The following is a 15,696-nucleotide window of genomic DNA, read 5'->3' on the forward strand; positions in this document are numbered from 1 at the left end:
GGAATGGTGATGGGACATGGGATAGATAGCATTTGAGCACGCCCAGCTTCGTGGGCATGTGACCCATGCAGTCACTCAAGGCACTGCGCTGCTTTTCACATTCTGCTCGCTTGAAGTTTGAAGGAGGGTCCCCGCATAATCATTTTGCACTGTCCTTGCAAATGAAGTAGCTGGTCAGGCACATGACACTTAAAATCAGAAGACCTGGTGTGAATGGTACCTGGCTTATGCCTGAGAAGAGTGTGACCTTGACCCAGTTATTCTTCCTCTCTGGGCATTTGCAAAGAGGAGGTGGGCGAGGTCAGATTCCCTCCATGATGGGGATTGTGACGATGAAACAAGGTGACAGATGAGTGTTAGCACGTGGCACACAACAGGTTCGTTTTCAGCTCACACTTCTCTTTTTCCTAGTGTTCCAGATCACAAGCTGCTAAATCGAAAAGACATTTCCTTCCTATCTGTTTCAAAGGGATTTTAAACTTTTATTTTCCTAGTCAGTGATACATGTCCTAAAGGATAGATCCTAGCAGGTTTTCATTGATTTTTCTTAACTCTTCTTAATTACACTGAAGGACAACAGGATTCTTCCTTGTCTGTCTTTCTTTATTACATTTGAACAATATGTTGTCCAGATGGCATATAGAGTAGCATCTTTCAGAGTACTTAAAAATGATCTTCTTTTACTTATTGAAGACGATCAGAGAGAGAAAAAAAAATCGAATTAAGCCCGTGTCCTTGAAATAATCTTGGCTTACATACTTTAAGGAGATTTCTAGGGTTCAAACTAATAACTCTTCCCCCAAAGATGTCTGCTTTGGATTATGTGCATGAGTGAAGATTTCATTAAGAGTCATGGGAGTTGATTTTCCACCCGACCCTCTAGCACACCAGCCATGGGCCCTCAGTGACAATAAGCCACTATTTTGATCTGAGTTTCCTCCCAGTGAAAAATGCAGGTGATAATACCCGCTCTGTTCCTTCATTCTCAAGGTCGTTTTGTGGATCTAATGAGCCATTCATGGAAGCAGTTTGATAATTTTTGAATGCTATACACATTTCAAGTTTAAAATGGTGCTAAGACTTCCGACGTTTTGGTGTGAAAAAGATTCATGTAGATCATCTGAAAGTCTCTCCAGAACAGAAATGCCAAGAGTCATTTCCTCAACTTGTTTGGAAAGGGGGGACTCTACTTGACACCAAAGGGGAACTGTTGCCACCAAAACAATCCCCATCACTTCAGTTTCACTGGAGCCCAAAGCCCTTTGTGTTACCTACCCAATGTCCATAACCCTCTGAGGTTCTTCCTCAGCATATCGGTTATAATTGGATAGTTCTCCACAAATATCTCTTTTTCTCTACTTATTAATTCAAGTCTTTATTGAGAATCCACTAAGTGCCAGGCACCATTCCAGGCACCTGGGATAAATCAGTGAATGAAACAAAATGCCTTGCCCTCAGGGAGCTTACATTCTAGTGTGGACAGCAGAACAGTTTTTAAAAAAAGAAAAAAGCATAAGAATAATTATGTTCCACAACCTGTTCGCAAGTAATGAGTACTATGGAAAAAAAAAAAAAAGTAGAAAGAGTAAAAGGACCTGGGTGTGGCAAAGCAGGGCTGCAATTTTATTGTATTTTATTTTATTTATTTTATTTTATTGTATTTTATATTTTTAGGCACATGGAAATTCCCAGGCTAGGGGTTGAATCAGAGCTACAGCTGCTGGCCTACACCACAACCACAGCAACACCAGATCCGAGCCACGTCCGCGACCTACACCACAGCTCACGGCAGTGCCGGATCCGTAACCCACTGAGCAAGGCCAAGAATTGAACCTGCATCCTCATGGATGCTAGTCAGATTCATTTCCAATGAGCCACGACGGGAACTCCAAGGGCTGTAGTTCTAAGATGTGGGACCAGGATAGTCCTCTTCAAGAAAGTCACATTTGAGCAGAGACTTGAAAGGTCAGGGTGGGCCATACACGTATCTGCAAGACAAGCATTCCAGGTTGGGGGGAGTAGCTGGTGCAAAGGCCTAAAGCAAAAGTGGGCCTAGAGTTTTCCAGGAAGAAGAGGGCCATGCAAGAAGCAGGACAGGGAGTCCCCCAGTATCTTCCCTGCTCTCTACTGGAGAATAGAAGATTTTGCAACTAGAGAGAATATAGTCACCAGGCCGTTGCCCAACACGTGCACTGATGCCTTGTTTCTCTTGTGTATGCTTTTCCCACAGTCACATGACACAGGCGATCCCATTTGATGACCCTCGTCTGGAGAGCTGCCAAATCATCCCTCCGGCTCCACGGAGGGTGGAGATGAGGAGGGACCCTGTACTGGGATTTGGTTTTGTGGCGGGGAGTGAAAAGCCAGTGGTCGTTCGCTCGGTAACCCCAGGTAAGCTCCTTCCAGCCCCCGTCCTTGGGGATCACCCCCCACCCCCTGCCAGCACCACTGCTGTCCCGTGTCACAAGTTCTTTGCTGTTCCCTTTTGAGCCGTAAAGTCTACTTGAGGTTTCCCAACACCTGGATAGAGCCAGACCACCAGAGGGACAGAAATGGCTCTGCAAATGAGGTTTTAAACTGCCAAATCCTTCCGATCTCTCTAGACTTAGGAAAACACTGATTCCCATGGAAGTGACCCACCTCCTAATGTGTAAATGCAAATATTAAGAGAATGGTACTGGGTTCTTTTCAGTAAGCTCATGACAAACTCCTTCGTGAGAAAGCAAAAAAAAATTGTATTAAAGTTTCCAAACTTTAATTCAGGTTCGTTCAGGTGGGTGGACTCTTTTACAAAGATGTGCTCCCCTCCCTTTCCAGTAGGGGCAGAATTTATTTCCCTACTGTACTGCTGTTGGGCTGGACCAGGTGACTGACTTGGGCCAATGGCATATTAGCAAGTATGACATAAGCAAAGGCTTGAAATATGCTTGCGGAGTTGAGCTTGTTTCTTGAGTTACTGCCATAGCCATGAGAAGGGTTTCCCTAAACAACAAGGTCCTGTTGTCCAGCACAGGGAACTGTATCTAGTCTCCTGGGATAGACCATGATGGAAAAGAATATTTTAAAAAGAATGCGTATATGTATATGATGGAGTCACTTTGCTGTACAGCAGAAATTGGCACAAAATTGTAAATCAACTATACTTGAATGTTTAAAAAAAGGTTCCCTGAAATGGCTGCTTCCACTTCAACCTGAGCCCCCAAAATGAACACATAGGGCCACCAGCCTGCAGCCTAAAGCTAAGTACAGCCTGACCACCCAGCCAGGTCTGATCCTGATCAGCCAATCCACAGTTCTTCTAGAGACCCATAAGCATGAGAAGAGACCCTACTGAGTTGCGGGGTGTTTCGTTACACAGTAAATGATGATGATGATACAGTGTGTCATAAATCTCTTAAATTCTGCCACATGATCAGGTAGTTAATGTACTTGGCCTCAGTCATTCTCATTAGAGTCTACAGATGTTCCACATCAACATAGTTGAGTATAATAGTTGATGATGCAATTGCCTGCTGTGGACAGCCTTTGTTTTTCCAGAAACAATGCTCTTTTATTACTTATTTATTATTAGTGTCTATGCATTTATTTTAATGGACTTGGATTTCTTTTCAGACAAAAGCAAAAGTATGTCCTTGGCTGTTTCTCTCTAGGATTTTGCAAATCAGTCACAGAGTTCAAACATAAAGGACTGCAGTCAAGAGCACAGACTCTGGCATCAGACTGCCTGGATTTGATGGTTATGAATCCTGCCTCTGTCTCTTAATTAGGGTTTTTTTTTAGCTTCTGTGTTAACTCCCCTCCATTTCAGTCTGATGTAACTTCTTTCCATCATTTGGATAATGAGGAACATAGTATCTACCTTCTAGGGCTTGGGAGAGAATGAAATGCATTAGAAACGTGTCCGGTACATACTTATTCCAGGAATGCTTACCATCGTCATCGTCGTTGTTGTTGTTGTTGCTGTTGTCGTTAAGCTTTAAAGTAGTTGGCCAGTTGAGTCTGTCAGTTAAGGAAAGCCAATGAGCGAGCTAGTGTAGATTTTTAAAGTGAATTTCATTTTTCATCATTTTGACACATTCTGCCCCCCCAGGCAAGCACTGCAAATAGAGTTAACCCTTTAGACTTGCACAGAGAAGGAGTTTCCTTTTCAGTCCTACCACTGCCTTACCATATACCTTCTTAATCCATCTGCCGAGCTTCTTGCTTCATTCATTAGCTATAGGTCACAGTTTAGTTCTGTACGTGGGCTTGTCAAACTTGATTAAATTTGAGAATTTTAATCTCGAGAGAGATTTGTTGCTTGTTCTAATAATGAAAGAATACGTATGCTTTTAGAAGAAACAAGAGTGTAGATAACATGGAGGGGAACGTTTTTTAAAAATCACCTGAGTTCCTACCACTAAGAGGTTTTTTTTGGTTTTTTGTTTTGTCTTTTTAGGGCCACACCTGCGGCCTATGGAAATCCCCAGGCTAGAGATCGAATCAGAGCTGCAGCTGCTGACCTACACCACAGCCACAGCAACACTGCATCCTTTAACCCACTGAGCAAGGCCAGGGATCAAACCCGCATCCTCGTGGATACCAGTCAGGTTCTTAACCCGCTGAGCCACAGGAAGAACTCCTTTTTCATTTTTTTATAGTTTTATTGAAGTAGAGTTGGTTTACAGTGTTGTGCCATTTCCTGCTGTACAGCAAAGTGACCCAGTCATATACATACATATATATATATATATATATGTACACACGCACACATTTCCTTTCTTACATTGTCTTCCATCGTGTAAGAATTTTATACATGGAGAACATATGTATAGTAGGTCATTCTGTGCATACATTTGCATGTATTACATATCACATATAATGTATTATATGCGTGTGTGTACACATATTTTTTCCTCCTTGGGGTCCCCTTTGGCATGAGACACTGTAACATCTCTGGTTATGAAATTCTCCAACGCATGTGTCCTCCTCGGAGCTGACTGGAGATTCAGGTCTTGGTTTTTTGTTTTGAGAAGAGTAGAAAAAGTGAAAACTAAGGTCCAAGAGCCCTGTTTCTAGTCATTTTTATGAGTGAAAATACTGGTCCCCTAAACTGTGCCTCTCAGAAAATGACTCTTCCGAAGTCCTAAGTGATAGCAGTGGCAAGACCAGGTTTTCTGTAGTAGGCGAGCCAGCCTTCGGAGTAAAGGGCATGGGAGGTCTCTGAAGTGAGTGTGCCCCATGCTTCATGTTCTGGAAGGAGCTGGGTGTCACTTGCTCCCATAACTCATGCGTACACAAGGGTGTTGCCATTTGCTCAGAAAGCCTAAGTCAGATATAAAACTACGTCGTGTCCTTATGCAGGTGGTTCTCTCATTAGAGTAGGTAACATCTGCCATGCAAACAGTTTGAAGATTTCTCTGTATCTGACCAGCATTTGACTTCTAAGCATTTGTTTGACTGAATCTGAGTGAGCATCCGCACGTAATCCAGTCGTCATCGAGGGTCCCTCCCATGATTTTCTGAATCCCTCGGGCAGCCAACACGGAATCTCAGCTCCCACAGCTGGAAATGAATACTTTCTCTCTCTGATATAGGGACACGTTAAGGTTTTTCTCGTGCTCTCACTCCCCAGAAACAAGACACGTGTCTCCTCCAGCTTGAGTGACACGGATGCCAAGTGGCTGTGGGTTCAGAACAGCTGAGTTGCTTTGAGTTCCACGTTTGGGGTGTGAAGTGTTCGTTTCAGTTACGGAATGAAGTAAAAGTGATGATCTTTGAAAGATAACATTTCAGTTGCTCCTATTATCCAGACAGACCTCCGGAAGTAAAATTCAAATCCCAGTACCATATGGTACCCCATTGGTATTTGGAGGGTGATTCTATTTGACGTGTGAAGACAGTCCATGTTGTCATAGCATTTATTTTTAGGTTTTATTTAATCCAGATGTGTGCTGCTTGCACCTGTGACTTTGTGTGCCAAGAGACCTGGCGGTGACCAGTTTTTGAGTTATAGTAGCAAATTCAAAAGAGATAGGAGCCACCCTCAACTCGGAAGGATCCCCGACCTAAGCCAAGCTCCAGTCCTGTCTTTCCAGGCAGTTCTTTCTTTTGTGTGTGCCTCAGCTCAGTCATTACATGGAAGGGATTATGGCATTATTGAGGTTACTAGGTAAAGCACTCAGCCTGTTGCCTGGTGCACAATAAATGCTCAGCAAATATTAGTTCTCCCCCCACCTCCTCGGAAAAACGACTGAGAGAGGCTGCAATGGATCAAGATTAAAAACAGGAATCCTTTATCATCACATGTGAGCCCTGACACCAACATCCCAGCACAGTCCCAACCACAGACTTGACCAAACAACCTCATCTCCCAGCTGGCACGGGAGGCTGCTGCTTCGTTATACCAATCCCAGCTTTAGCCCTGCTTCCTTCCACCTCCCTTTCAGACGAGAATTACTAAGATGCTCCTGACAGAATTACCCTCGCTTCCTGAGAGCAAAGCCCCTGCTTCCTTGACCCCTCCTCCCAAAGCACATAACAGGAGGCCAGATCCTCCAAGCCCTTCCCAGCAGCCACGTGTCGAGCTGCCGCACGCTTCCCCTCAGTGTGCCATCTTTCTGGCTGTGCAGAGCAAATAAATGTACTGTGCTCCAGGTGTGCCCAGCAGGTTGCAGCTCTGGCTGCAGGCATCAGCCCTGCCAACTGGCTACCTTTTGGAAGAATACCTTCTTCTAGGGGCCCCGATACTCAGAGCGTGGCCAGCTGGCCAGCAGCAGCAGCCCCTGGGACCTTGTGAGGAACGCATCTTGTCGCCCCATACTCCTCCAAAGCAACTGAATCAGCCCAGGGTGACAAGGTCCCAAGGGATTCATATCCCCCTTTCAAGTGTGAGAAGCATTGCTAATCTCCACCTTACCTAAGCCCCACCTCCAGAGAGTCTGATTTCACTGGCCAGGGTGTGGTGGGGCCCTCAGGAGCTTGCTTGAAGCTCCCTGCTCCCCAGGTATTGTCTAATATTGAGAAGGATGGGGCAGAGACCACGAGTGGGGTTGGTTTTGGCTGATAGGACCAGTTGGTCGCAAGGCATCATGATGGGGAGAGGAGGCCACGGCTGGCTGGCTGGCTGGCTGGCCGGCTGGCTGGATTACCACTGGTCTTCTCACCTGCTCTTCACTCTCATTTGTCTCCAGGAGGCCCCTCCGAGGGCAAGCTGATCCCAGGAGATCAGATTGTGATGATTAATGATGAGCCAGTCAGCGCCGCACCGAGGGAGCGGGTCATCGACCTGGTCAGGTAGGTGACTCACTCACCTGAGCCCCGTCGGGCAGCTGCTCAGCTCTGAGCCCTCACCTGGCAGAGAAAGGGCTTCCCATGGGCTACTTTGGGGCAGAAACACAAGCTGACATGTTCACCTCAAAAGTGTTGGTGACACGGACCTCTAGGGTGAAACACCAGGCTCCGTAAACACAGAACACCTGCTTGCCCGCTCTGTGCTAACATTCGAGGTACATAGCCTTCACCTTGAAATCTCTTTGACTCTTATGTTCATTGCTCTATCCAAGGGTTGCATTTTTGTTTCCTTCCAAAATAACTAACACATTCATATTCCATAATCAAGGTGATCAGCGTGCAATACCTGAGCCCAACTTAAGTGATGCATAATTTTTTTTTTTTGGTCTTTTTGCCATTTCTTGGACCGCTCTCATGGCATATGGAGGTTCCCAGGCTAGGGGTCGAATCAGGGCTGTAGCCACCTGCCTACGCCAGAGCCACAGCAACACGGGATACGAGCCACGTCTGCGACCTACACCACAGCTCACGGCAACGCCGGATCGTTAACCCGCTGAGCAAGGGCAGGGATCGAACCCACAACCACATGGTTCCTAGTCGGATTTGTTAACCACTGCGCCATGACGGGAACTCCAATGCATAATTTTCTTACGCATAATCCCATGGATACGCAAACACACAGCTCACTGATTTTTTTTCATACTTGACTGGGTGATTCATTACTGAATATTGAAACCATCAACCAAGAAAAAAGGGTAATTAGGTCAAAACAAGGCCGGTTTAAAAATGTGCTGGGTTTATTAGTTTCATTTCAGCATAGATGTAAATCATTTGTTATGTGATATGCTTAAGGGAGCACCAGAAAATGTATTTTATGTGATGTTAAAATATTGGGCATGGAGTTTCCATCCTGGCTCAGTGGAAATGAACCCAACTAGCATCCATGAGGTTGTTGGTTCAGACACCTGGCCTCACTCAGTGGGTTAAGGATTCAGCGTTGCCGTGAGCTGTGGTGTAGGTCACAGACACCTCGGATCTGGCGGTGGTGTGGGGTGGCAACTGCAGCTCCAGTTTGACCCCTAGCCTGGGAACTTCCATAGGCCACACCCATGACTATTAAAAAATGTGTGAAATAAAATATTGGGCAAGGATCCCCTCGAAAGCCCACTAGAGTCAGTCCTACCGTGAATTTAGTGCAAAAGGGGTCTTTAGACGTTTTCCAGATAAGGCTTTGCCTTTTTAGATGAATGAATCCACTCTTGCTGCCAGGCGTTGAGGGATAGCGGCTTGTGTGACCTTTGTCTTTTATAAAGACGTCTTTATAGACAAGATTGAAACAGAAGCTAAGGCTCTCAGAACACTTTAAACTGAGAAGGGCATCTTTTCACATTTATGGTTTCTCATAGCAAAAGGTACATCTGTACCCTGAGAAAGGGGTGTGTTTCTGGTGTTTTCTGGAGAAAGTTTCTTTTCCAGGCTTAGTTCAGCTTCTGCTTTATTCGCAAGTGCTTGATAGTCAGGCCCTTGGGAAGAACCTGGACAGGGATGAGAAGACAGAAATAGAAGTGGAGGGGGCTTATTTTTAGGGTGACTCACCGGCCCAGTTTTAGCACAGAGAGGCCACATCCTGGGACACCTGTTGGTCCTGGGATGGTTGATCATCCAACTTCCTGCTCCTGAGCAGGCCACACGGAGTGGGGCCCTGGCAGCTGGCCAGCCAAGTGCCTGTCCTCATGGGCATCCAAACCTCCAAAGGAAGGAAGGTCCTGCGACAGGAGCCAGCCCTGGGCACACAGCCATTATTCCTGGGGACCTGGGATGCAAGGATAGGGGGTGGCTCTGCATTTTGGAGCCCTGGAGAGGAAGCTGCAGGGTGATCCCTTGGGACTACTTCTGTCTCGGAATATGCATGCTCGTGGGCAGGAATGCACCTCGTGCAGGCGGGCACGAAGCCTTCTGTGGCCTCGCATCCTGGAGTGCCGTGTAGGGCTGATGACAGGTCACGTGGCCATTGTGTTTTCCCCTAGGCACGTGCTCCTGTGATCAGTCCTATTGATTTCAATGCTCAGAGGATGACAGGAGAAATAAAATACCTCTGTTCGTGTTTGCTGTGACTAAACTGCCTGCTGCAGCATGGAGATGGAGCAAAAGCTCTCTTCAGAGGGGGAATCATTTCATAAGCAATCCTCCCGGGACACCTGGGAAGATTTTTTTTTTTCCCCAAAAAAAGATTTTCTTTTCCCCTTCCGGTTTAATACACTGTGGATGAAAATGGCATCTCTGTAAACAAAAGTCTCGGTAGGACTTTTTGTGTAATGGAGCTCAATGAAGATTTGTTGACTAGATGAACCAATTAAAAGAGGAGATAGCAGACGACAGCTTGCAATCCCGATCCAGCCCACGAGCTAAGAATCGTTTCTACCATTTTTAAGGGTTGGGGGGTGGGGGAATGAAAGAATTTGTGACACAGAAAAATCGTGTGAAATTCAAATTTCAGAGCCCATAAATACAATTTGATTGGAAACCAGCTGTGCCCGTTCATTGCCACATGACCTAGGCTGCCTTGTCCCTCCCATCACCCAGCTGCATACCCGGTGGCAGGGATGTGTGACCAGCAGAGACTGACATCTTTACTCTGTGGCCTTGCCAGAGAAGGTTTCCCAACCCCCGCTTGAGGGAATAGTAAGGTAACCAGGCACGTTTTCTTCGATGAAGGCAAATTGAGATGAAAACCCCAGAGAATATGTGCAGACGACTTCGCTCAGCATAGGATGGTGATAATAGCAGATTCCCACACACTTGATGAGGGATCGTGGTGTGTTAAATGGACTGAAGTGGATGGAGTTCCCATTGTGACTCAGCGGCAACAAACCTGACTAGTATCCCTGAGGTTGCGGGTTCAATCCCTGCCCTTGCTCAGTGGGTGAAGGATCCGGCGTTGCCGTGAGCTGTGGTGTAGGTTGCAGACGAGGCTCGGATCTGGCGTGGCTGTGGCTGTGGTGTAGGCTGGTGGCCATAGCTGCAATTCGACCCCTAGCCTGGGAACCTCCGTATGCCTCAGGTTCCCAGCCCTGAAAAGAGAGGAAAAAAAAAAAAGGCTAATAAATAAATGGACTGAAGTATACAGCAGGCCGGCTTTTTTCTCAGCTGAGTCCTCTCAGAGTGAACCGTGGCTCCCCCTTCTGATTGGCACTAGGTGTCACCTCCCTCCATGTCCCTGGTGCCACATGCTGGCTCTTGGGTGAAGCTCATCTGCTCCATGGCCCTCCCCCACCCTTTCCAGAAGGAGAAGGGGAAAGGAGGCAGTAGCCAGCAGAGGCCCATCACACAGGGCCTCCTCTTAGAAAGTTGTGGCGAACTGTCTGTGTGTCCCATGGCTGGTGTCTCACTGGTGGGTGACAAGGACACAGTTTAAATCAGGACTGTAGCTTGACATTGTAGAAGCAGGTGACCTGGATCCCATGTTCCATGAGAAGAGAGACCTTGTCTATGGACCAGTGCCAGGTCCATAGGAGATGCCCACAAACAGTGTGCTGAGAGGGTGGTGGGCTCTAAAGAAAACTCTTTGGAAACACCCAAGTTAGATGGTTTCCCCCAAGCTCTCCTGCAGCTGTTCCATGACTTCAAATGTCAGCTAACAAATCCATTCCTCAGAAAGCATTGGTTTTTGTCACTGATTTAGGACACACTTTCTGGCACCTACTGTAGATGCAGGCCACCGAGCTAGGCACGGGGATAGGTGAGCCACAGCCCAGTCTCTGGGGAGCTTACGTCTCATCTGTTAGGGTGGGACCCCTCAAGACAGACCGGCCCCCACATTGAGCACTTAAGGGAATGTCGGACTTGAAAGGATTTTGCTAGTGATAAAAACACATCGGCCCAAATGCTCCTGAGACTGTGAACATGTATGTCATCCTAAAACTTACTCTCTTTTAATCTCAAGGCAATACATTTACCTTTATAAAAGTAACAGAGTACCTGATTTTAACCACATAAATCTAAGTACAGTGACACAATGCGAGTCACAGAATTGAAATGCAGCTGGTGGTGGAGTCCTTACTGTAAGGGAAAGCTTCAAACTCATTCAACCAGAATTTTGAAATAATGTATTTCTCGCTCGTGCAAAAGTTCATCCATTAGAAAATTTTCCTGTGCCTTCTCATCAGTTCAGTCATCTATCTGCCATATGTGTACTAACCTGAAAATTTAGCTCTGGTAATATAATCTCTTTTTTATTGGGCTTCTCAGCCAATACGTGTTTCAATGTCTATATCTTACACAAGATAAATTCCCTTTCTGTTTGATAAACTATCCCATTTTCGTAGCCACTGAGGAAATTTGGGGAAACACTCATCATTTTAATAACACTGTAAAATTCTCTCTTTAAAAATTGACATCCATTCACTTGCCTACGTGATTTGGTCTTATTTTGCTTTTGTTCCCCCCATTGCCGTATTTGCGCGTGGATCATTTTTTGTTTCCAGATACATTTGTGTTTCTTTGTGGATTATTTTTCTTATCATTTGCCTGCTTTAGCATAGAATTTTTTTTTTCCTTGAGAAAATGAAAGCATTTCTTAGAGACCAATTTACTGCTATAGTAACCACATTTGGGTTTTTTCATGTAGCCTCAAAAAGAGCTATAATTGCTGCACTGAAATTAGATGAGTTCCGTTCATTTCATAGTTTTCTAAATTGTTAACTCTAACTCATACTTTGTAGTGGTGGAGGACTGAAATCTTTGAAGAATTCATGCCCTTTGCAAATTACCATATCTTTCTTCTTTAAAACTATCCGAGGATAATCTCCCTTGGCTTTTCGCAACTAGGCGGATTAACTTAAAACCATCTCCAAAGTTTTATTCTGAACAACTATGGTGTATAATTGCTCATAGACACTATGAATCATGCCCCATCCCCCAAGGCTAGTCAGTCCAATTAAGTTCATTTTTTAAATTAATTTCTGTAATTAATTTACAGTGCTTACAATTACTGAGCATTAACTAGGTAGCAAATGTAATATAGAGTACTGTGAATGTGTAAATACTTAAAACGTGATTCCTGCCCTCAAGGAGGAGACTACTAATTCATCGCACTGTGTTAAAGAGTGTGAGAGGCTCTGGCAGAGGGTGGTGTTGAGTAGGAATGTTGAATGGGGATGGGTGGAGACACGCAGGAATGTAGTGATGGGGGCACAGCCACTGGTCCTGAGTGGAAGGGCAGGTTTATGCATGGAGAGAGGGTTGTAAAAGAGATGTCCCTCTTGTACTCCGGGAAACCCAGACCCCCCTGAGGGACACTGCCTTTCCAGCTGGCAGATATGGAAATAGCCATCACCCAGATGACAGCCCAGAACCACGACCTCAAATTTGCTCCTGTCTCCCCTTAAATGGCCTCCTCAGAGCAGCAACAGGACTCCTGGCTCACATTAGGCTGAAGGCATCAGTCTTTGGGATTAGAGAGTCACTTGAGAATCTAATCAATACCATGGACTTATCCCTCCACTCAGAAAAATCCACCTGTATACACAGTTTTGCATGTAATACCAGAATGTTCTTTGACACCCCCCACCCCCAGCCATGGCCAACCCCAGTTTTAGAGCCCTAATAGCTCTTAAAGTACTGGCTCCCTTTCTCTCCCTTCATCACTGCTGGAAGGTAGCTTGGAAGAGCCAAGTATGTGAGCAACTAACTCATCTTAACCCTTCCCATTGAACAGTAGAAGCTGAAGGCTGTCTGCCGTGTAGGAAGAAGGCATAAGGTTTGAACTAGAAACTAGTTCCACCTTCTCCCATCCTCTACAATAGGACAGCTGACTCTCCCTCCATCTTCTCTCTCCACCTCACTTGACTATTCCTGCTGATCTTACAGGATGTGCTACAGCCATGGCCGTGGCCACATCTACAGAAGGTTGCCCACAACTCTCACCCCTTCTGCACTGATAACCTGAGTTGTTAATATATATTATATACTGACTAATATATATAAACATATGCCAAACAGTGAAAGATTTTCATTTTAAGACCAGGAAGACTTTTCTGGAGGACTTGTGTCTTCCTGGAACATGTACAACCCTACAAAGGAAATGAGCCAGCTCACTTCCACCATCAAGGTCATAGCTTTGTGTATAACTTTTAAGGATAACTTTTTTGGCACTTCAAGAAAACAGAATATTATTGGTGGCATCCCAACCAATAATGATGATGGGAGTTAATATGTATCAAGTCTTTATCCTATGCTAAACCTTCTGCTAAAGACTTTTCCTTAGTGTTCAGACCAGCTGCACTTACATGGTGTTTACCATGCCCTGCCCTAGGTGCTTTTTGGGTATTACAGCTTGATTAATCCTCACAATGGTAAGTGGATACCATGCTTCCCTCTAATTCACTGATGGGGAATTGGAGGCCCAAGGAGATTAAGGGATGTGCCCCAAAATCCCTTGCCTAGTAAGCGGCGGAGGGAAACCCAGTCTGGCACATGGATGAGTGCTCCTAACCAGCTCATCATGTGAATTCCTCAAAACAGCCCTGAGGGCAAGAACCATTTATTAGACCCACATTACAGAGTGGAAACTGAGGCATAGAGAGGTTGAAGCTCTTGCTCAGGGCAAGGGGGAGGGGGCATGCAGTGGGCACCAAAGAAACCCACTACAAATTACTGGGACTTGGTGGTCCAAAGGGAACCAAACCAGCTATCTGGCATCCAGTCCCTACTTAGTGGGCCCAGCAAACAACAAGGCTGTATTTGGGCTCTTGAACCTGGGTCTTAGTGCCTTCATAGCATAGGCACCTCCAGTTTCGGATTAGACACCAATAGCCCGCCTCCCATCCCAGGTTGGCCAGACATTCATAGTAATTTTAATAGGAAAAGCTCGAGACTGCCTGCTTGTTGGGGTCAGGGAAGGGGTGGGGGTGAGGAGCCTGGCAAGCTTAGCAAGAGCAAAATAAACCATTTAGAAGGGACCCGTCTGTCAATTAGATCTCAGCACGTCAGTCTTTTTATCAGTCACTCCTCATCAGAATGATAATGGCAAGTCAAATCAGATCTTGTTCCAGGGGCACTGTGCCTGCAGAAGAATATATTAGGAAGGTCACCTTCCTGCCTAATTTCAGTTGGGCTCAGGGGCCTCACGGTGCTTCTGAGTAAGATCACAAAGCAAAGAACATCCACCGCAAGCATCAGGCATATAAAATATGCACGATGATGTAAGATATAATAAGGCCTTATTAGAGTAGAACCGGCAAGCAGTTGCAGGGAAAACACAAAAGAACAGCCCCTCGGTATGCTGACGCTAGAGATTGTGGTCTCACCTAATACACACTGGCAGTGTACACATTTTCTGACATTGCAAATTACAGAGCCCTGGGGAGAAGGAGGTTGGCTATTCTAGAAAATGGAAAGTGTGGGGAAACATTCTAATATGGATAAAGTAGGAAAAGGGATTTAAGCCCATAGTTCATAAAAGTTATAATGGCATACAGTGATGAAAAGGAATAAGAAAAATGGCTTCCTTCTGATTAGTTTAATGTCCCTTAGATTTTCATAACCGTCTCCCACTCTCTCATTAAGACTCTCCATTGCTGTGGATGCTTTTATACAACTCATGAAAGGAAAATGAATGTTGGAAACGGAAGAGGCAGAGAAAAATGGAAACTCGGACCTGCTTTCAGTGATCTACTGAATGTCTTAACTCGTATTAATTTAACAAGTACCTTACTTGTATTAAGGGGAAAAAATGGAGGAAGATAATTATTGGTCTTATGCCATGTTCTATTAATCCTTTAGCACTACACATTTATAAATTATTCCATGCCCTTTGTATAAGTAGCTGAAAAGACAGAGAAATTACCTTGATGAGCCTGTGGTTAGAACATGCTGGAGATCAAGGCGTAAGCTTCATTCCCTAGAGATTTTGGTAGAGGGTCTTAGGTGCCCAGATCCTATTTTTACAAAACAGTGCAGGGTGTGGTTGGCAAAAATCTCAGATCACACACTCAGATGGGCAAGAAGCGAATTGTTATGTATCTGTCACCTATAATAATCCAGATTTTATTTCAAATCCTTATGAATGTGTCCATTGGTCAACTCATCCTTCTTTCCGTGGTGTCGAGTCTACATTAAGGAGGGTTGGTGTAACGGAGGAGGTGTTTGGGGAGGTGAAGTGTGTCCACTCTTTGGCCTCATCATCCATCTCACTAGAATTCGCTGAGCTGTCTTTGGGCCCACCTGGTCCTCCTTTGATCACTTCTTAGGCAATGAGCCACCATGTCATCCTTTGTTCACCACTGTCAACCCTTCTGCAGCCACTTTTCTGTCATCTTGGGTGCCACTGAGCCATATTGGGACACTGAAAAATTCCAGGGCTAATTCCCTCTGGGAGCTCGTCACCTTCCGGATTGTGACTAGGAAAGAAGACACAGGTCACGA

General features: G+C 45.4%; 1 protein-coding gene across 26 annotated transcripts in view; it reads left to right on the plus strand.

The window, feature by feature from the left end:
* The window catches only part of FRMPD4 (FERM and PDZ domain containing 4), a 919,679-nt gene that overhangs the window by 818,662 nt on the left and 85,321 nt on the right, over nt 1-15,696 (plus strand). For all 26 annotated transcript variants that reach the window (XM_085007332.1, XM_085007337.1, XM_085007339.1 and 23 more), the window contains 2 exons: nt 2,231-2,391; nt 7,173-7,275. In XM_085007332.1, the coding sequence (XP_084863458.1) occupies nt 2,231-2,391; nt 7,173-7,275 (264 nt within the window). The remainder of the gene's footprint in view (nt 1-2,230; nt 2,392-7,172; nt 7,276-15,696) is intronic.

Source organism: Sus scrofa, chromosome X (assembly GCF_054392235.1).
Source record: "Sus scrofa isolate SSC_HxYL_T2T_F1_AM1 chromosome X, Sscrofa_HxYL_maternal_Yorkshire_Landrace_v2.0, whole genome shotgun sequence".
In the NCBI taxonomy this organism is placed as follows: Eukaryota; Metazoa; Chordata; class Mammalia; order Artiodactyla; family Suidae; genus Sus; species Sus scrofa.